General features: G+C 41.0%; 4 protein-coding genes, 1 long non-coding RNA gene and 1 other non-coding gene across 6 annotated transcripts; 5 read left to right on the top strand and 1 right to left on the bottom strand.

Moving 5' to 3' along the window:
* Positions 1 to 2,392: 2,392 nt before the first annotated feature.
* LOC108011271 (uncharacterized) lies at positions 2,393 to 3,145 on the top strand. Its single transcript, XM_065865222.2, has one exon. The coding sequence runs from the start codon at positions 2,393 to 2,395 to the stop codon at positions 3,143 to 3,145; it is 753 nt and encodes a 250-aa protein (XP_065721294.2).
* Positions 3,146 to 3,603: 458 nt separating this feature from the next.
* On the top strand, positions 3,604 to 5,541 carry MstProx. The gene has a single exon (XM_070996622.1). The coding sequence runs from the start codon at positions 3,635 to 3,637 to the stop codon at positions 5,507 to 5,509; it is 1,875 nt and encodes a 624-aa protein (XP_070852723.1). The 5' UTR covers positions 3,604 to 3,634; the 3' UTR covers positions 5,510 to 5,541.
* Positions 5,542 to 5,936: 395 nt separating this feature from the next.
* On the bottom strand, positions 5,937 to 6,375 carry LOC108011290 (Male-specific RNA 84Da). The gene is made up of 2 exons (XR_010654289.2): positions 6,223 to 6,375; positions 5,937 to 6,161 (listed from the first exon to the last, which is right to left on the bottom strand). It is a non-coding gene; the product is annotated as a Male-specific RNA 84Da (transcript).
* Positions 6,376 to 12,487: 6,112 nt separating this feature from the next.
* Positions 12,488 to 13,243, top strand: LOC108011280 (uncharacterized). The gene is made up of 2 exons (XR_001767529.4): positions 12,488 to 12,857; positions 12,917 to 13,243. It is a non-coding gene; the product is annotated as an uncharacterized lncRNA (long non-coding RNA).
* A 2,033-nt stretch (positions 13,244 to 15,276) lies between these two features.
* On the top strand, positions 15,277 to 15,809 carry LOC108011279 (male-specific sperm protein Mst84Dd). Its single transcript, XM_017076387.4, has 2 exons — positions 15,277 to 15,436; positions 15,494 to 15,809. Exon 2 carries the CDS (start codon positions 15,509 to 15,511, stop codon positions 15,707 to 15,709), a length of 201 nt encoding a protein of 66 aa, XP_016931876.1. The 5' UTR covers positions 15,277 to 15,436; positions 15,494 to 15,508; the 3' UTR covers positions 15,710 to 15,809.
* A 1,487-nt stretch (positions 15,810 to 17,296) lies between these two features.
* Positions 17,297 to 18,118, top strand: LOC108011286 (uncharacterized). Its single transcript, XM_017076393.4, has one exon. It carries the CDS (start codon positions 17,412 to 17,414, stop codon positions 18,045 to 18,047), a length of 636 nt encoding a protein of 211 aa, XP_016931882.4. The 5' UTR covers positions 17,297 to 17,411; the 3' UTR covers positions 18,048 to 18,118.
* The last annotated feature ends 3,248 nt before the right edge of the window (positions 18,119 to 21,366 follow it).

Below are 21,366 nucleotides of genomic sequence, written 5' to 3'. Positions count from 1 at the left end.
AAAACATTTATTGTATGCCATATGTCGTCATACCTTTGCAAGTTAAACTTTATTAAAAGCGACAGCCTAAGTATGTAGGACCAAAAATGCCCCACCCTTATTTATTTGATTCCATGTTATTTCCGTCTATATTTTTCCTCCGATTTTTCATGGTGAGTTGCAAAATCTACTGCGACAATTTCGAGCTCATTAAAAATTTTCAACTGAAATATTCCGCCGGAAGCCGAGTCTCTGTGTGTATCCACCCTCAACGGAGCACGTCTGCCATTTGTGCTTATTTGTTGGCACAGACACAGTGCTTCGGGTAAGTTAGGCTCCATTTGGCATTAAAAAAAGGTTCGACTAACGACCCACAATCATTTGGTGGAAGTCGGGAAGTTAAACCTCACTTCATTTGGAATTAACTAACAGATATTAATACTTTTGGCCGCCACTGTTGGCAACCACATGTGCTGCCATGTTTCGTATTTTAGTTTTCCGCATTTGTTGAAATTAAACTACAGAATTACACACGGATATATTTAATTAGATGACATACCCCTATTATGTTTTATTTAGAGCTCGGAACCTCCAGCCACCAGCCCCTCGAAACCTGTTCTTTTTGCAACGTGATTTGTGTTCGAGTCACATCCGTGCAGGTGAAAATTAAGCTGCCGCATTTAAATGTGGTGTGTTAAATAATATTCGTGGCAAGTCGTGGGGTCATTGACTAAAGCCAAATGCACGATGAAACTGACTGGTGTAAAATGGTAATAAAATATCATTTTCGTAATTACAACTCTTATTTTTGAAACACTTTTTTTGTTAGAAGAACTCGGATACCTCCTAAGGGAAGATATTTTTGTAGGCTATTTTTCAGTAAGCAAGTGGCACCGTCGACAACATTCCAGCTCGAGTGCCCGGTCTCATATCCGGAGCTCACGAGGGACTGTACTTTTTGTCTCGCCCACGTGCCACATCATTACCACTTTTATTGCCATCCTGTGTGTCTGCGTGTTTCCTGTATCGACGGATCAAACGATATATCAATGACACACACAAGAGCCCCGTACACTCGAATGTGTAAGCCCCACCTCTGCCGATTCAACAGTTCAGTTATCCACAAAAATATTTCTAAGAACTATTGCCTGCTAGGATTGTATTCACTTTTTCTCACACAAAACTCACAATCGGTCGCCATCTTAGTTGGTTGGCTTTTTGTCTGCGCTTCATTTCACTCCTTTGTTAACATGATTCGATTTTTATTGCAACTGCTGAAGGATTTGCTCCATTTACCCCCAATGCCTTCGCACCCACCTCCTCCAGACGCCGGAAAGTGCTGTCGTCTTCATTTGGCTGGCAACTTAATTCATTTGATGCATTATTTAAATTGCAGTTCCAGCAAAAGACCCACAAAGCTTACAACTCATTTAATTTGCTCGTGTAAGCTTATTGGTTTCTGTAGATTTTCCAAGTTAAGCAGGGAATAGTGGTGTTTAATTTCAGACAGTTTGGGGGGCATACATCTGCACTTTTATTCTGATGGGCCTTAGATTTTAAAAAATTTGTACTCATAAAGAATGCTAATCTGACTTTACGGCGGATACAATCATAACGGTGACGTAATGGTCAAACTCACAAACTGTATTCAAACGTTTAAGAAAACTTGTTAAAAATAGGTGTTGCTCGATAAAAAATTTTAGTAGTCAATTTGAGTATTACCTTAGTACTCGCACTTAAGCTGGTCAAAGGCACCTGTCCTTTTCCCTTCTAGTGATATGTATCCGTCACAATCCTTATAAATCTGACCTTTTTCCAGGAAGTTTTATCAGGAAGTTAAATCTGCTTATGAACGAGATTCCCCGCGCCGTTACATATACAGGGTTAAGTGCAATTTTATATATCAGAAGTCCCAGTACTCAAAAAAGCTTTGACATATCGAATTGGTTATAATGCTTTTATGAATCACACGCTTATCAATTCGGCGAAAGCTTAATTACTTTTTTACACAACAAAATGTTTTGTTTATGGAAGACCTGGTAATATTCACACTCGAGTTACCATTAAATCAAGTACGAAAAATTGGAGCTGCTTTGTGCTATGGTATCTTAAATATTTTGATGTCCAAGTCCTCGCTAAGCTGTTTCAATGATTGCTTTTACAGACTAACAACAAGAAGTATTTTAATCAATCACGAAATATTTCCAATACCGTATTTTTAAAAGATTTTGTAAGCGAACTGTAAGCACTGGGTATTTCGTAGTCGAGTATAGTTTTTTGTTTTACTTTTCGTAAATATTAATGGAAGTTTTGGGACCCATTAAATTTTAAATTGAATGCAATTTTTAAAGCTCATGCAACTGATGTGGCACACTCTGTTTAAATTCAACTTTTGTGGCTTCTGCATCGAGAAATGGGTGCATGCCGGACTATATTCGTTGTAATAGTTATATATCTAAATATTGTTGCATGTGAGTCTAAGCGGAGAAAGCTTTTGCAAACAATTCCTGTCGACTATTGTGAAGAATATTGTAAGGGCATCTGCATCGATACAATCAGCCAAAAGACGTGCGATAACGAGGATCTTAATTTTATTCTAACCAACGCATATCAATTGATTCTGAACGACGGATATTTAGAGGTAAAATGGAACATTCCCGATGCAAATATCACTGACCTCATCTCAATCAACAAAGAAAGCAATGTGAAGTTAAAAGAATTAATTGTGTCAGATACAAATCCTGGAACACGTGCGGTGGATTACCTTCGACAGCTTGGTGTTGAGAAAGTATCTCGCTTCGAAAAGCAACTAAGCTCTTTTGAAGCAATAGAAAGAAATGTTCATTACTTGCATGGACCAAAATCTATAATATTAAATGTTCGCAATTCAATAAGAATGGATGAAATAACGGACTACATTAAACAGACAATGGATAATATAAATGAGATTATAATAAATGCAATCGACGAGTCTGAAAATCAATATATAAGGATTGGCGACGGTGTTTTTAAAGGAAAGTCTAAAATAACATCACTAACATTTACTGGATTTAAATTGGAAAACTTTACCACTGAAACTTTTGATTTGTTGGTTAATTTACGAAAGCTGGTGCTCTCCAAGTGTACAATAAAGAATTTCACATTTTTAAGGTATGTAAAAATATAAGAGTTATACTGAAAATAAGTTTTCTATACGCCAAAGCGTCCATTCTCATAATTATGAGATGCTTATTTTAAATTTAATGGCGGGAATGCAAATTACTCACCTCAACTTAAAATTTTTTTCAGCACTCTTCAAAACAGTCTGGAGCACTTGGTACTTGACATTAACGACGAGGTGGATATAAAATACTTTACAAATTTTTCCAGGCTTAAATTGATAAAAGTCAGATATTATATTCCACATGAAGAATTCACCGGTTTAATATGCAAACAAAATATTTGTAACTTTACTCGTGGTATTAGTGGCCTTAAATGCCCCGAAGTATGCGATTGCCGGTATTATTACGATGAATTGGAACTGACCATAAACTGCAGCAATAGATTTCTCACTGAAATTCCGCCTCTACCTATTCCCATTATCGGAGGTGTAAAGTTAATATTCTCCAATAACTTTCTATCCCAGTTACCAAATATATCTTTAGATGGATATAATATGATACAAAAACTTGATGTTTCCAGGAACATTTTATCCAGCTTGAGCATTAATAATCTCCCTAAGAAATTAGACTTTCTTGATATTAGCTTTAACGACATAAATGAAATGGACAGAAAAATAATCAATTTTATAAAAAATGTAGCCATATTCAAACAGACAGGCAATCATTGGACTGTATATTGTAATGATGAACCGCTATTACAATTATTTAAAAATCTGAAATCGATCATACGAATGAAAGAGCTTGAACTTCGACCTATATTTATAAAGTTGTTACCCGACTCGCCTGAAGGGTTTATTAAGTATTTGGGTCAGCATTTTTTAAGGCTTGGCGAAAGAAAGCAAAAGTACTTTATAATCAATGAAGACCAATTGGTGCCAAGTATGATTCAGAAACTAGACGACATGGATAAGATCATGAGCATTTATAATTATATGGAATGGTTGCACAGAAAATTACCATCTGTTAACAAGGAACATGAACATTTTTATTATAATCATATGACAGCAGCCTGCCCATATAAATGCGATTGTTGTCATAGCCGCACCACCAAAAACATTAATATCGACTGCAGTAATAAGTTTTTATATAGCTTTCCAAGTTTGGTCCCCAAAAATGTTTCAATGATACCAAAGGAGAATATGTTCAATCAGTTAGAACTGCACTTATCCAGAAATAATATATCCAAAGTAACCATAGATATGCTCCCGAAGAACCTTAGATATCTGGACCTACGTAACAATAGTTTGAAGTCCCTTGATCATGAGGTAATTCAATATCTAAAACGGTTCAAAAAATCCATCGAAATTAAGTTGTCAGGGAATCCATGGAATTGCGACTGTAAATCAAGGTCGATCCTCTCTTTTCTGAGGGATATGGAACCGCTTGAATACAATCTCACTCTGAACCGTTACAATATATCTCGAGCGGATTGTCCCGATGCTTGTGTTTGTTGCTTGGATAACTCAACCTGGTCGTCCTTTATAGTTGATTGCAGAGGAGAAGGACTCTTAAATATCCCCGTTCTAACCAACAAGGTTACCTATACAGACTTGAGGGACAACAATATAACTGAACTGACCCCAATGAACCGCAATTTTCTCGAGCAAAGGTCGCAAGCCTCTCCGTTGCAGCTCCTCATGCTCGACAATCCTTGGTCTTGTTCTTGCAAGGATATGGAAAATATAAATTTCATGAAAAGTATATCTTCGAACATAATCGATTTTACGGAGATAAGCTGCAGCAATGGGGAGAAACTGGTCTCTATAGATCAGGATATTGTATGCCCTTCTGGTTTTGCTTATTATGTGGCTCTCGCAATCTCCCTAGCAGCCGTAATCATTACCATTAACTTTATGATATGCTTTAGACAGCCACTCCTGGTGTGGTTCTACGAACACGACGTGTGTTTGAGTCTGGCCGCCAGAAGAGAACTCGATGAGACTAAGAAGTTCGATGCCTTCCTGGCCTTCACCCACAAGGACGAGGCGCTTGTGGAGGAGTTCGTGGAGAAGTTGGAACTGGGCAGACCCAGGTTCCGACTCTGTTTCTACCTACGGGACTGGCTGGCGGGCGAATCCATTCCCGATTGCATCGGCAGGTCTGTCAGGGATTCGCGGCGCATCATCATCCTGATGACCGAACACTTCATGCAGTCTACCTGGGGTCGACTGGAGTTCCGACTCGCCCTGCACGCCACCTCGAAGGATCGGTGCAAGCGCCTGATCGTCGTTCTTTATCCGGATGTAAAGAACTTCGACAGCCTGGATAGCGAGCTGAGGGCCTACATGGTGTTTAATACCTATCTGGAGAGAAGTCACCCGAACTTCTGGAACAAGCTGATCTACTCGATGCCTCATACAAAGATGTGATTGTACGCAGTCAGCCTTTCCATATATAAATAAATATTTATACTATTGTGGCTTTTGTTTAACTGAGATGTAGGCAATTATCTGGAAAAACAATGGTTTGACATATTTCCCAGTGATTCAAAATCTTTCAAAGTTTGAAAAATGGGACTAGATATTTTGAAACAGCTTATCAGAGCTCCTGAAAAGTTCATTCCAAAATCTTAGCTAAATCAGTACAAGATACACCAGAACCCAGCCCAAAGCTGTTGAACTGAGAGCAATAGAGAATACAGAACGTCGCTTTAGGATTCAAAATTGTTCAGCAACCTAAGAACCCCGCCAACACTATTTGCACTTCCTTTCAGCATACAATAGAGAATTTTCGGCGACTTTAACTAAAGTTACTAGCATTTCCCCCAGAGTTCCCAAATAAGAAAATAAGACTGTATTGCTGTCTCCCACAGTTTAATTTTCGAGATTTACATGGTAGCCTCAAGTAATCCCATGGTCTTCCCGGTCATCTGGCTCAGCAGCAAGGACCGCAACCGCAAAAACTGCTGGTGCCGCCGCAGCAAGGTCCACATCCTCCGCAAGGACCACAGCAGGGGCCACACCCACCGCAACACGGACCACATCCACCGCAACAAGGGCCACATCCACCACAGCAGGGGCCCTAAAAAAGATGATTATTAATATACTCAAAAATTCACAAGACTTATGACCGATATACATACCCCTACTAAGACGTAATTTGGGTTGACGTACATGTACATGATTTCGTTTTTTAGTACTTTTACAACCGGAATCCAAAAGAAACTTGAAACCACCGAAAATTTAGGTGCTCACTATCGAAGATGTAATGGAGAACTGAGGAATATCAGACAAATCAAGTCGAAAGTACTTTTGACAGCAGTCATTTGAAATTTCATGGCTAACGTGCTTACTCAGAATTTACCGTGATCTCCCAAATAATGTTTTTAAATCTAGTTAGCTGTGGAAAATTCTTTTCAGTTGTCAAAATCAAGTACAAGTCTGAGATTAAGGATCCCATCATTCTTGTTAAACCTTTCGGCCTGTTAACATCCAAAATTTGTTGGTTGTCTTAAGTTATTTCTTTGTTCGGTTTAAAGTAAGTAATGTAAAATCTGAACAAAATAACTTTTCTCAAGACTTTCCTTAGATCTTTACGGACCCATCATGTGTTGTGGACCCCTCGGATTCTGTGGACCCTGTAGCCCTTGCGGCGGTCCCTGCGGACCCTGTGGACCTTGCGGCCCTTGCGGTTCTTGCTGTGGACCCTGTGGATCTTGCTGTGGGCCCTGTGGACCTTGTTGCGGACCATGCGGTCCTTGCTGTGGACCCTGTGGACCTTGCTGTGGGCCTTGTGGACCTTGCTGCGGTCCCTGTGGGCCCTTCTGCGGGTGTTGAACATCCACAACCCTGTGAAATACCAAGTCCTATTAAACCACAATGAGTAACTTAAGACTGTACGCAGAGCAAACTCCTCTCTAGGCGTGAACCAAGTCAATAAAAAATGGAGTGCATTTTGTTAGGAATATTTTATGGGTCTTGGGAATTAAGCCATGCGTTGATCCATTTGATTTCGTGGACAAATACCTCCCCCTCAGGTAGAAGGAAAGAACTTTCCTTTTTTTGTTTTGGTTCCTTTTCTCTTCTACTCTGGAGGTCGGTATATTTTTTCCATTTCACAATTTCGGACGGCTGCCAAAGAAAGGATGAAAATCAAGAAAGAACACTAGTCCAGTGCCTCGATTATCAGATACCCCTAACTTAGCTTAATCGAGCGTAAGCTCGGATGGAGATATGCGAACAGCAAAGTCACTTTTTCAGAGATTGAAAAGGTTTTTAATGATTGGTCCGACTTGAACAACCGATATTAGTAAACACAAATAGTTATTGAAAAACAAAACAACATTCCGTTTCCAACTTTATCTTTATAAATGTGAGCGTCAGACAGATTTTAGCATTTTTGAGACAACCTATGGGTGTCTTTTTTTTTTTTTTTTACTTTTATTAATGTGGAAATTTTATTCTTAGGATTAGCACACTGCTACCCGACTGGCAGCTTAATCTAATCAGTTTTTTCAAAAATAGATACAATACTTAGTCTAAGGTTCCTTAAGGCACGAAATAATTTCGTTATTTTTAGTTATTTGATATTAATATTGAGGGTGGTGATGTTGCTAGGTCAAAATCCGGTCCGGTAGGTCTTGAGGGTGGTGTCTTTTATGTCTTCTTTTGACTCGGTTGCTTGGTTCGGCGCTGTTTATAGCAGCGGTACCAAGTTTTCTGGCTAGGCTGTTGGGGTGCTCGTTTAGCCTTTCCATATATTTTTGAGAAAGTTCCTGCAGCTTGTCTCCAAGTTTGGGCACATTGAGATCCCGTTCGATGTCTCTGGTTCGCATAAACCACGGAGCTCCAGAGATGGTTCGAAGTGTTTTCGCTTGCAAAACCCGGATTTTGTTGAGGTTGGTTTTTGCAGCGATGCCGTAAACCTGGAGTCCATAGAAAAGACTGGGCGCTTGTATGGACTTATAAATTTGAACCTTACAGCCAAGTGCGAGCTTGTTGCGTGGTGCGAGAAGCCAAGCCATCCGAGCAACTTTGGTCCTGAAGGAGTGTTGGATACACGTAATGTGCCTGCCAAAAGTGAGTTTTTTGTCCAAAGTGACACCGAGGTACTTGTATGCAGGAAGGGCTCTGATTGGACTTTCGTTGAGGCTGACTCCAGGGCAGCTACTTCGGCGGTTGGTGAATGTTACATTGGCACATTTGTCCGCGTTTACTCGAATGTTCCAGTTCATGGCCCATTGGTGAAATGCGTCCAGATACTCTTGCAATGCAAATGTGGCAGCCAAGATACTTTTGCTTTTTGTCAGGACAGCAGTGTCGTCGGCGTAGGTCGCAATTAGCACGTCTAGTTCCTCAACTTCAGTGATTGGAGTTTGTGTAGGCATATCTGAAGCATAAATTGAGTAAAGAGTAGGGCCGAGGACGCTACCTTGGGGAACTCCGGCAGAGATCGGTTTGGTGGACGACTTGTACCCATCGGCAGAGACGTGGAAAGTGCGTTCTTCCAGGAAGCTTTTCACGAGCTGGAATAGCTGTGGCGTAAAAATACTTTTGGCTTTGTACAGGAGCCCAGGGTGCCACACTCTGTCAAAAGCCTGCTGGATGTCAAGGAAGGCAGCAACTGCATACTCCTTCTTCTCCAAGGCTTCTAAAACAAAGTTAACAACTCTGTGTAATTGCTCAGGAGTTCCGTGTTGAAGACGAAAGCCAAACTGGAATTCCGGAATCGCACTGGTGACATTCTCGTAAGTGAGTAGCCTGTTCAGGATCAGCCTTTCCATGATTTTTCCCAAGGATGGTAGAAGACTAATAGGCCTGTATGAGTCCACGTCAGTCGGCGATTTACCTGGTTTTGGGATCATGATTATATTCGCCGATTTCCAAACTTTCGGGAAGTATCCAAGAGTTATTACGCTGTTGAATAACGACACCAGGAATTGCAAGGCTTGATCCGGTAAAAGTCGAATCGTCCTGTTGTCCAGAAGGTCTTCCCCGGGAGTTTTCTTCGGTGAAAGTTTACCTACAAGGTCTTTTACCTCTGTCAGTGTGACAGGGTTAGCAGGCAGGCTCATTTGAAAGGGAGATTCCAGGAACTCATCAACTTGTCGACGTATGCTTTCAGGCGAATAGTCGTAAGGCTTGAACCGTTGTTCGAGGTTGTTAGCGAACGCTTCAGCTTTCTCTAGGCTCGTGCGGCACCAGCCACCTGAGGGGTTTCTAATTGCTGATTTTGGGGTGGGCTGAGCCTTGTATCGTCTTGTGATACGCCACAGCGAGTAGTTAGAACTAGCGTCTGTGTCCAGATTTTCCATAAAGCTGTCTATAGACTCTTGTTTTCTTCGAGCGAGCGCTTTGCTCAGACAGTTAGCCAACCGATTATGTATCTGATGGATTCGGGCGTCTCCCGTTCTTGCGTATTCTCTTCTTACTCTTCGCTTTAGGCTGAGAAGTGCCCCAATTCTGGGTGGTAGCAGGAGATGTCTAGAGGTCTCTGTATTTTCGCGATTCCTGGGTGCAGCTATCTCAGCAGCCTCGCTTATCATGCGCATAAAAAGGTTGATGGCACTGTCAATGTCAGTAGGTTCCTGGATTTGTATGTTAACATCACTCAGCTGTTCTAGATAGGCTTTGAAGGCGTTTATATTAGCACCTCTGGCAAGTAGTCGCGGGCGCTGTGGTTTTTTCACAGGTGTGGCGTGCCGTGTGGCCAGGATAGGAGTGTGGTCCGAGGAGAGTTCATGGAGGGTTTTTACTTGTAGCCTGTCTATAGCGTAACCATTGATTATGAAAAAATCAAGCGCTGTCGGTGTTATCAGGGGGTTATATGAGTAGAAAGTGGGTTCACCCGTGGCAAGTACTTGGTAATGCCCATTTGCAACGACTTCTTGCAACTGCTTACCCCTGCTGCAGGCTCGTGAGTTTCCCCACCATGCATGTTTGGCATTATAATCACCACCAGCAATAAATTTGCTTCCAAGTCCAGTCAGTAGGGATTCAAATTCTGATTGAATCCATCTTTCTGCTGGAGGTAGGTAAATCGCCGCTAATGTGACATTCCCTTCTGAAGTCTCTAACTGGACGCTCGCTATCTGTCTGTCGTTGCTAGAGGCGGGGGCAGGGGATTGTGGCTAAGGGAATCCTTTATTATGACTGCAGAGCCACCTCTGCTGTTGCCACTGGGATGATGAGCATGGTGGATAAGATAGCCTGGCAAGTAGATGCGCTGACCACCGCGGATGTGAGTTTCTGTTGCAAGCATTATGTCTATGTTATGAGCGCTGAGGAATAATCGAAGCTCTTCAGATACTCTGACTAGTCCACGAGCGTTCCACAATCCGATGTTTAAAACTGGTTGAGTCATTTCGGCAATCGCGCAATGAGAACCTGGACCAGCTCTCTGAAAGCCTTGTTGGACTCTGCATTTTCCTGCATCAGCTTAAATAGGGTGTCCAGTTTGGAATTGATGTCGCGGATGGCATTATCTATCGCTGTGAACTTATGGCTCAGTCTAGGGTCGGAAGGAGAGCTTGCGTCACTCTGCAGGGTTGAGCTATTCCTTGCTTGCATATGCTTGGGTCGAGCTATATCAGCATACGATATATTCGTTCTTAATGCTTCAGCTGGTATGAATCCACGCGAGGCGCGTCGTGGATCATTCGTTATTGGAAGTCTAGGCCTCGGCTTTTGTTTTTTATTTTTTTCTATCCTGACTGGGCAGCATTTATCTGACGAGACGTGGTTACCGCCACAGTTTACGCACAAGCATGTATCGCTTACACAGAGCATAGAACCAGTAACATGAGGGCCACTACATTTACCACAAACCGGGTCCAAGACACAGTAGTTTTTAGAGTGCCCAAAAATTTGGCATCTTTGACATTGGAGTAGTTCCTTTCTACGGGAAGCACGCTCGACAGTGACTCTATATCTGCCAAGTTGTGTAATTTTTAGGGACTCTGCTACGTTTACACCCTGCTTAAGGTTGACATAAAATAAATTTTGCCTAGTTTTATAATTTATTGTTTCTTCGTTATCATCCTCGTTAACCTGAATGTTCTTCCAATCAGACTTTTTGGGGCAGTATATGTTAAGGACTTCAAAGCCGTTGTCAGTAAATCCCTGCACTATCTGTGATTTCGGAACGTTTGTATGGAGTCCTTTAAGCACTACTCTGTAGGCTTTGTCTTCTTTTAGCTAATGGTGCCAAAATTGGCAGTTAAGCGTTGTCAGTGTTTTTACTGCTACCCGAAAGGCGTCTGAGTATGATGTATATATTCTGGAAACACCAAATTTGGAAGTGCGAATGTTGTAGTTTGAGGAGCCAATGCTAAGATCAAGAGCTTTTTCTAATAAGACCGGATCGCTTACGTTCGGTACATCTCCACCAAGGACACCTGTATCGCTATTGATAGAGTCAGCATCCTCCAGATCCTGTTCCATTTGTTCTGCTTCAGCGGCCAGAATCGCGAATCGATTGTTACCCAATGCCTTTGCAGAAGAAGAATCAGCCGGCTTGTTGAGCGGCATTGTGGCCTGCAACTTAGTTTTGCGGATTGGGGGCGGAGTGAGTACAGGTAAAGAGGGCTGAGCCACGCCTTTACGTTTTCGGCTGACGTTTCGGTCAGGAGCTTGGAACAGGCATTTCGATTTACTTGTTTTGTTCGCCAGTGAAGTTAATACATTTGTCAGTGGAGTCGTGGTCGAGCAAATGCTGCTGGCCGCAGTTGCAGCCACTGTGTATGTAGAAGAACCGCTCAAGAGTGTTTGAGCGTTGGAAATGGTGCAGGTAACACTAGTAGTGGAGTTACTGCTAATTGTCACCATGGAGCTGGTGATCGTTGTTTGACCGGGCATACCTGTAAGGTGGACAGATAAGCCTGGATGGCGGGCGCGGATTTGGGATCTTATTTCTTCAGGGTCTGCACCAGCTATATTTCTCATCTTCTCAAATTTATCGCTCCTATTGCTAGGCTGCGAGTGAGCAGATGACTCTTCCATTATATCAATTATCTTTATACTTATGACGTATAAAGCAATTGATATTCACAGGTCACGATCAAAAGTCTGCAAGATAAATTGTAAACAACCTCCCGCTTACGCAACGCGCAGAGCGAGGGGTAAAAACAACACGCTTTAAGTCTCGCTTATCGCTGTTGGATTTCGCGACAGTAGCGGCCACCGCGTTGCAGTGGCTAAAAATAGACTTCGTGTGCAGAGATGTACACACGAGCGGTAAAGAGGCCTAAGCTATATTACTTGAGGTGATTATCGAACACACGTCTTTAGTACACGAAATCTGGGGGGGAACAGCGTATGGGTGTCGATGAAGCCAATACATTTCTGTTAAAATTTGTATACTAGCATCAAAACTGTGGGCGCTTCAGTTTTTAGGTCAATTGATCGAAATTGACGAGAGGAATCCATTGCATTACAATACAAAATAATAAAGCCCTTTTTTCATTTTTTTCTATTTCTTTAAAATAAATTTGTATATATTTGAAAAATCTTGTTTTCTTTAAATAAGTATTTGTTTAATATTTTTGTGCTTTTTATTTAGGAAGAAAAAAATAAGCCTTAGGACATTTATATACTTAACAGATTAAACATTTTAAAGTAGTAAAGTAAAGTATAGCAGGCTTTAAAAATTGTTTTTAGCTGTCAAACCCATGTAAGCATATAGGTTCCAGGTTTATTTCATTCTCATTTCGACTGTTCTGTAGCTCACTAAATTTGTTGTTGTGTCTCAAATCATTTTTTGTTCGGCTAGAAAAACGTGGTAAAACTTATATTCTTATAAAAAATTGATTTTTTTTTAGTTTTGTTGGTTTTTCCTAGACTTGTACGAATTAACCATGTGCTGTGGACCTTGTGGACCGTGCTGCGGACCCTGCGGATATAGGTGTTCACCCTGCGGACCCTGCTGTGGGCCTTGTGGACCATGTTGTAGGCCGTGTGGACCCTGCTGCGGACCCTGTGGACCGTGTTGCGGGCCATTTGGAAGCTGCTGTGGAGGTTGTTGGTGCTAAGTGCCTAGCAACTGCAGCCGAATCGATTCAAGGGATCATGCTACTTGTATTTCGCACACAACAAGGTTAACGTAACACCTAACACTCAAAGCCACATTTAATAAATAAGGACAAGGCAACAGTAAAAAATATGAAATGGGTTAATAAATAGCGTAGGTACTGCTGAAGGTTACAAATTGTAGGGTTGTAGAGTACCTTACAGTGAGATCGTTTTAAAGGTAAGAATGGACATGAACTTCCAGGCTATGCAATGAACTAATGACAATGTGGGTCTAGACATTATAAAGTATATATATGGATCAGCATCATCTAGCCATGTCCGTCCGTCTGTCCTACTGTCGTCCGCCTGTCCGCCCGCCTGTCCGCCCGCCTGTCCGCCCGCCTGTCCTCCCGTCCGTCAGTCCGTTTCTTACGCGAGTTAGTCTCAGTATTAAAGCTATTGCGATGAAACCTTCCCAAAAGTCTTATTGCTATTGCTGGTAGTATATACTACTGTGGGCAAAAGGAAAGGTGAATTTGTTTTACTCGATTTTCGTGGTATGGTCTGTTAATAAGATATACGCATGACTTCCATGAAGCAATTCGTCTAAAAAGACTGGAATTGTGGGCAACGACGGGAGTGCCAGGGAGATGGAGATATGCAATCAGCAACGGAACTATTCCGAGATTGCAAAGTGCAGCCTAATGGCGATTTCAATATAGAGTCATAACTTTTAAATGAATGGGCCGATTTGAACAATTAATATTATAAAATATAGAGTTGGATAGGTATTGAAAAACAAAACAGAAATTCGTGTAGACGCCACCGTTTTTAGGTCAACTGATCGTACTTGAGGAGAGGAATACATTAAATTACAACATAAACTAATAAAACCTTGTTTTATTCCTTAATTTTTTCTTAAAAAAATCATTTTACATACATTATTTAAACATTTATGTTGTTCATTAATTTGGTATTTTTGGTATAATCTTTAACAAGAAAAAATTAATTTACAAGAACATTTAGGTTATTTATACAACGGATTATATATTTTAAATGTATAGCATCAATATTTATATATATATTTATAAAGATATTTATATAACGGATTATATATTTTAAATGTATAGCAGGCTTTGAAAATCGTATTTTAGCTGTCAAGCCCATGTAAGCTTATAAGTTCCAGGTTTACTTCATTCTCATTTCGACTGTTCTGTAGCACACTAAATTTGTTGTCTTGTCTCAAATCATTTTTTGTTCGGCTAGAAAAACGTGGTAAAACTTATAAAGTTGAAAAAAAATCTTTGTTTTTTAGTTTTGTTGGTTTTTCTTAGACTTCTACAAATTAACCATGTGCTGTGGACCTTGTGGATCGTGCTGCGGACCCTGCGGATATAGCTGTGCGCCCTGCGGACCCTGCTGTGGGCCTTGTGGACCATGTTGTAGGCCGTGTGGACCCTGCTGCGGACCCTGTGGACCGTGTTGCGGGCCATTTGGAAGCTGCTGTGGAGGTTGTTGGTGCTAAGTGCCTTGTACCTGCAGCCGAATCGATTCAAGAGACCAATGCTAATTCCATTTTGCACACACTAAGGTTAATCTAACACCAAACACTCATAGCCACAAATAATATATGACGGCAACGCAACAGTAAAAAATATGAAAAAAAATCGACTGGGTATATTTCTTTTGGGTGAATAAATAGTGACATGGTCTCAAAGGTTGTAGTGATAATGTGGATTTTTTAAAGTGGTTAGGATGTCGATCGTGGCCCAGAGTCGGTCAAGATCAGCGATCGGCAGCTTTCTATTCTCTGCTCATTCTCTGCCGCCACACGTTAAGCGTGCAACAGAGGTGAGCTGCGCCGTGCAAATCAAAGAAAATGAAATGGTCTAGCCTTAAGAAATATGTTGGTTTGATTTGTTTGCTATTTGTGTTATGAACGATGCTTTGCGATATTTTCACTTTTAATAAGTTCAGAAAAACAAACAAATTAGAACGCAGACAGGATCTGATCTGAATGTCCCGAAATTTTACCATGTTAGGTTTGGCGAAGGGATGTGGCAGATGATTATTTCGAAATTGGTTTAAAACTTGAAAATTGTATTACACGAAAGATTTTAGATGCCCTATTCTTTATTAGGGAGACCAACTTAACCGGAAAATCTGATTTCTGGAGTAAATTGTTGATTTAATGTTATCCGGTATTATTCGAACATCTAGATGGCTGTGCACCTATATTCTACTCACCCAGGCCCGTTTTCCGGTTAGGGATACCAGTTTTCATTTGCCTATCAGCCCAAACACGTCTAAATTTTTACTCTAGTCCAAAGTTTCCAAATTCAGCACTTTGTAAATAACTTTGTATAAAATTAGGTTACTTGAGTAATAACATTTCCTTTGTTGTAGATTCGCATATAAATCATGGGTTGTGCGCCGGGTGGACCTTGTTGCGGACCTTGTGGACCCTGCTGTGGACCTTGTGGCCCTTGCGGACCCTGCTGTGGACCTTGTGGACCGTGTTGCGGACCGTGTGGACCGCGCTGCGGACCTTGTGGACCCTGCGGACCTTGCTGTGGACCGATGGAAAAACGAAACGGCCTTCAGCGATGCTGTCCTTTCTAGCTGTGTTTCCATGATGTTCAAAAATACGAAACAAATTTGGACTAGAGCTTAAATTAATAACACATTCGAAAGAAATAAAACAGAAAGATGAAAACAATTATTTAAATACGGTTTTATCTAGTTAGTACAATTTTATTGGCGCTAGTCTTATGGTAGTATAATCAAAGGTTAAACTGCAAATAAAAACTGTGTCAAAAATTTCAAAATATAGATTGCTCACACTTCAAATATAACTCCTCTTTACAAATTACAAGCTGAAGTGAAACACATGGATCCTGCGTATGCTTAACCTTAATACCCAATAATATACATAGTTCATTCCTAGTTTTCTTTTGAGCTACCATTTACTTTCTCGCTGGACGACAAATAAGAAAATGGGAATGAGTAAAGAGAGCTGTAGTATCCTAACGACAATGGTCCAGGTATATATGTATACACTTACATGAGTTGGATTGCCATGGGGATAAGGGGAGCAGTTAATTTATGCCAACATGCTCAGGTAATTGAGGCACTGCAGCTGCAAAATAAAAGTAGCCCTGGCCTCGAAGCATTTAAATTAGCCGACTAGGGGATTTTAATTAGTGTCAAGTGCCTTGAAATAAATGGTGCCAAAAGGGGCGTGGCCGTGGCCAATCAAAGTGATTTTGCCAGCAATGTTACCCATACGCCCCATGTGGCTGGGCCAAGTCAATTATTAATGGTTGCTCGGCTCGAGTGCAGACTGCTGACATCCCAATTCATGCTGGAAATCAGCAAGCAAATTGTTTATTGTATGCAAGCAATAGAGTGCCAGTGGAATATCTGGGGAGCTGATTTTCATCATTCATTTTGCCAGTAGACTTTTCCACTTTCCACGCTGAATTATGAAGGCAGCCGTTTCAAGTGTGTGAGTGCAGTGCCTCACTCGATGACGCAGTTCAGGGAATTCTCAGATATGGGAGGGACCTTGTGAAGGGCCTTCTGCCATACGGGTGGCAAGCAAATGGATTGCTCATCCTGCAATTCGAGTAGCAGACGAGCAGTAGCAGAATTAGAGCCGCCTGCTGGAAAAGCTGTCAAAACGCTTAATCAGAGCTAGTATTTCAATATGAACAAGTAATTTTAGAACACACATATGCCGCAGCCGGTAATTGCAGTACCCGGGGAATTCAGGCTCAATCACCGCAGAAGTGTTGTAATCAAAGTCAGCGTCCTTGCAGTCACAGAAGTTAAAACCAAATTAGTTTCATTTTTAGATGTTTAAAGTCTGGCTAAGGGTGGTTTAAGAGAGAAAGTATTTTAAAACATGTCTTCAACTTGTTTTTAAAAATATTAAACCTCTTATATCTTTAACTTACTATACAAGATTGTAGAAAAATAATGATGTTAAATTTACATGTTTCAGAAGAATCAAAAAATTCTTTTTTTACCTTTATTTTTATATTTATATTTTTTTTAATTCTGTAGCCTTTAGAACACAAAAATCGGTCCGTTGAAGCAATGCACATTGTATTTAACTTTACTGGTAAGCCGCAATCTCCTATTTGGAGCATTTGAATTCTCTATTTTTTTAGGATGGTGTAGATAATTTAAACATTTTTAAGTTGTCAGTCCGTCGGCAGAACACAGTTGGCCTTTGGTGGGCAGTCGCATCGGCCCAATCCGAAATTATTTGTTTTTAAAAGCATTGCAAGGCCCGCCAATCGGGCCTTAACCAACAGACATGTCCGCGACCAGCAGCGAAAGAATCGGCAATATAGCTCCGAGGACTTGGAGCAGGCAGAGGCCTTCCCGCGTTGCTGAAACTGCGCTGATTGGCGATGGTCATCACGTGCATCGACACCACCGCAACCGCCCACATCCGCCGCCCAGCCAGCGGATGTTGACAGCAGCGGATCAACGGCCTCCAGCACCGACACCCCGCCGGAACATCCTTCGAAAGATGAGCCTGCAACGGAGCCTGGCCTTCTACAGCCGGTTAAGGAGCCCCCTCAGAGGGCCTGCATCCGGGTTTGGTTACCTCTTTGACTCGGATTTCAGCATGAGCCGACATTTGAGACGGGACTCCCATCTGCCGATGCCCGGAAACTGGTTTGGGTTCCCCAACGATGGCTATGAGGTGGCCGCAGATCTCCAGGATAGCAGGTTCTTCTCTGATCGACACCACTGGGATCGGGCTCAACTATATTTCCAGCAGTATCTGGGGCCACGACATCACCATCATAACAGTCCACGATCATTCTCTTTGAAATTGGATCTAAGCCCCTTGAACCTTAAGTTAATTAACAAAATGTTTTACGGAATAGGGCTGACGGAGGCCTTGAGGATAGCCTTTAACGAGGTGCTTCATTTGCACTAGTTTTTGGTTATTTTAGGGACTTCCACAATCGATAATAAAATCTATGGCCAATCGAAACTTTCCAATCTAGACGTGGAACTCCCTCGGTAACGGAAGATTCATGCATATGTAGTTGCCCCATCAGTTGTTCTACTGGGAAACCTTCTGTGGAAAATCTCTCTTTGCCGCAGGTTACTTTTCTTGTCCAAGATCTTCTGCCACGCAATTCGCCGTTGTTGTGCATTTATGGAAATCGTGTGCCGCTGTGTATGCACCAGTACAAAGGGTGTGTTTCCAGTGCAGTGGGGAACTCCAGGGCCAGAGTTATGTTAACGAGGCGAATTTTAAATGCACTTCATGTCCCCAATTTTATAAAATTAGTTGATACTGATTTTCAGAATGTTCAAATAAAAAGTAACTAATGTTTTTTTATAGTTTAGCTAGCTTAAAATTAATTAATTAAGATGCTAAAACCATGTTTGTTGATCAACAAGAATTTATCAAAATGTTTTATGGCTCTTGATTTCAGATAGTTTCACCATTTCTATTCGGTAATTTCTCTCAAAAATGTTTTAGTTATTGTTTTTTAATGTAGTAGTTATGACAAATAAGTATAAAATTGACTAAGATGTTACTTAAAATTATATTTGTCGATAATAAAAACTAAAATGATATGATATAGATTCATCTTTAATCATCTTTAATTTAAAGAAATCATAAAAATATTTAGCTAATTTATGTAAAAGTTTTAAGTAATATAGACCAAAATAATACATTTTGTTTACAAATTCAATCAAATTATTAAAGTTTGGTGCACAATAACATAACATTTTTTGCTGGGAAGCTCAATAAAGCTTTAAATTAATAGAGAGTTCAAAATTCGCAGCTGACTGGCTGGCATCCGCATATGCCGCATCTTTTACACAACGCTCCCGAAATAACAAGCGATGAACAGCGCGTCCCTCACGCGTGCATGTGGATGCCACACACACCACCCACGCACACACCCACACCTGTAGAACTGCCACACACACCACCCACACACACACCCATAGAAACGCCACACACTCGCACCCACAAACACATGCACAGAAGACGCGCTGCGTTCATTTTGCGCCTTATCTGCGGTCGCAAGTGTTGCGCCATCGCAGCCCGAGTGCCTGAAATTATGCTAATTTCTGGGTTTTTATGCAGCCAACATGGAGCAGCAGCGGGAATCTGCATCCTCATGGCCGAATCTCCTCCAGCTCCTCCAGCTGCTGCGTGTTGGCTGTTGGTTGTCGGTCGCCGGTTGTTGCTTGTTGGCTCTTGCTGCTCCGGCTGTGCATTTTGCGGTGAAAGCACTGGCAAAAAGCAGGCAGTTTTGGAAATTAATCATAGAAATTAAAATATTAATAAACAGGTCATCGGGAACCTATTAGGGTTGAATATCAGCTAATTTGGCAAATATAATATTGAAAGATATTACTAAACAATAGGGTTCGGAAAACAAAACAACCACCATCGATAGTCAAAACCATCGCCGTTGTCCAAAATCGATATTATCGATTATCATAGAAAAGCCATATAAGAGTTCCAAGTTTTAAAACCATCAATAGTATCGATAGTGCTATCGATTGTTTTATTATTTTTATTAAATATTAAATAGTAAATAAAAATTAAATATTTTAGAACTTATTTTAAAATAATTTTCACAACTTGTAAAAAATATTTCTAACATTAACTGTCGAATTGCATACTCCCTTTTCAGAGTGCATCGAAAGAACGATGAATTTTACGGCGTAGAGGGGTTGGCCTGCTGATAACGCAACATTAATAACACCCTCATGGCTGGCTTTCTCTTACTTGATGATTGAAAATCCCGAAAACTGCGCCCGCGCCCCAAAGTATGCAGCACTCATTTACTTATCAGGCGAGGGAGTTGGCTCTGCAGAGCCGCCACTTTGCCCCGTATTTGTGGCACATTTGGGAGCTAAGCAGACAAAAAGTGTCCGAAAGAGGAGTCAAGCAGCTGCTGCCCCTTCGCCATCGCCATTGCTACTGCCATTGGTCTTGTTGTGGCCAGTGTTAACATAAAACTTGTGCAGCGATAAACCCTTGGCCCGCCCAGGACATTGTCCAGCCGAACATTTGTTAGCCCAGCCTCTCAGCTCTGGGCCAGCTTTTGGGCCATTTCTGAACCCGACTAGGGCAGATCCTGCTGCATATTCAACGCCTTTTCCATTTCTCTTTGCTCGGCCACCGTTTGAAAATTTCAAATTTCTTTCCCAGGCTCTCCAGTGGCTACTTACAGTCTCGACGAGCCTTGCCCTATTTCGCAATTGCTGATTTTTTCACAGGGTAGCCGTAGTTACAGGGCATATCAAGATCTATGTTTTTACCACACAAGATTCATGAATAACAACTATGTTCCCAACTTTTTTAAAGTACTTTAACTATATTAAACTCTTTAAATTTAATAAACCTTAAAATATTATTGGTTTTTAATTGAATGGTATTACAACTCAAATAAGAACTAGATCGCTTAATATAAAATTATAAATTAAATTTATGAGTGACTAAAACTAATGTATTTTCTGTCGTTACTAGAATTTTTAAGCAAAGAGTTAATGAATATTAAAAACGTATGTAAAAAAGAAGAAACAAACACGAAAATACCAATTAAGGTATGTTTACAAATTGTTTCCTTTATTTGTGGTTCTTAAGTTTAAATTTTAAGTGACTCAGCATATCAAGGTATCTAGGTATCGTAACAGTAGATTTTTTTCTCTTCGCAGTAAAGGTAGTTTGATACACGAGTGTTTGGGAGTGCAGTTGTTGAAACAAACACATGAAACGTTGCCGAGTACAGGATGCATACCTCCCTACCTTTCCGAAACAAGTGTTTGGTGTTCAATCTCTCGGTTTAACTCGACAAACATGCTAGCATGGTAAATAAGGCAATGCATACGATTTGGAACATTCATCGCCTCAGTGGAAAAGTATATTTCCACTGAATAAAAAATGTGGGAATAAAAAGTAACTTTTCAACAGCCTTATCAGCGACCACCGGGGTGATGAGTTAATGAATTCCAACCGTAATTACCCGGCCAAGGGGAGTGATTACCCGAAAGAGGACCGACTCGGCCGAAATGTTATGACCGCCGACCAAGGGATCCTTTTAATTATTGTTCATAACTGGCGGATGCAACTTTATCTTGTTTATTTCGCGCATATTTTTCGCTTTTTCTCGTCCATTTAAATATTTCATCTGCGGTAAAGTTTCGATTGTGTTTGCAGTTTTTCCGCTGAATATTTACCCAATTGATGCTGCCCCGGCAATGGGTCTTTGTTTTCCATT

Source organism: Drosophila suzukii, chromosome 3, assembly GCF_043229965.1.
Source record: "Drosophila suzukii chromosome 3, CBGP_Dsuzu_IsoJpt1.0, whole genome shotgun sequence".
In the NCBI taxonomy this organism is placed as follows: domain Eukaryota; kingdom Metazoa; phylum Arthropoda; class Insecta; order Diptera; family Drosophilidae; genus Drosophila; species Drosophila suzukii.
The sequence above is the reverse complement of the archived record's forward strand: the minus strand, read 5'-3'. Positions and strand labels throughout refer to the sequence as shown.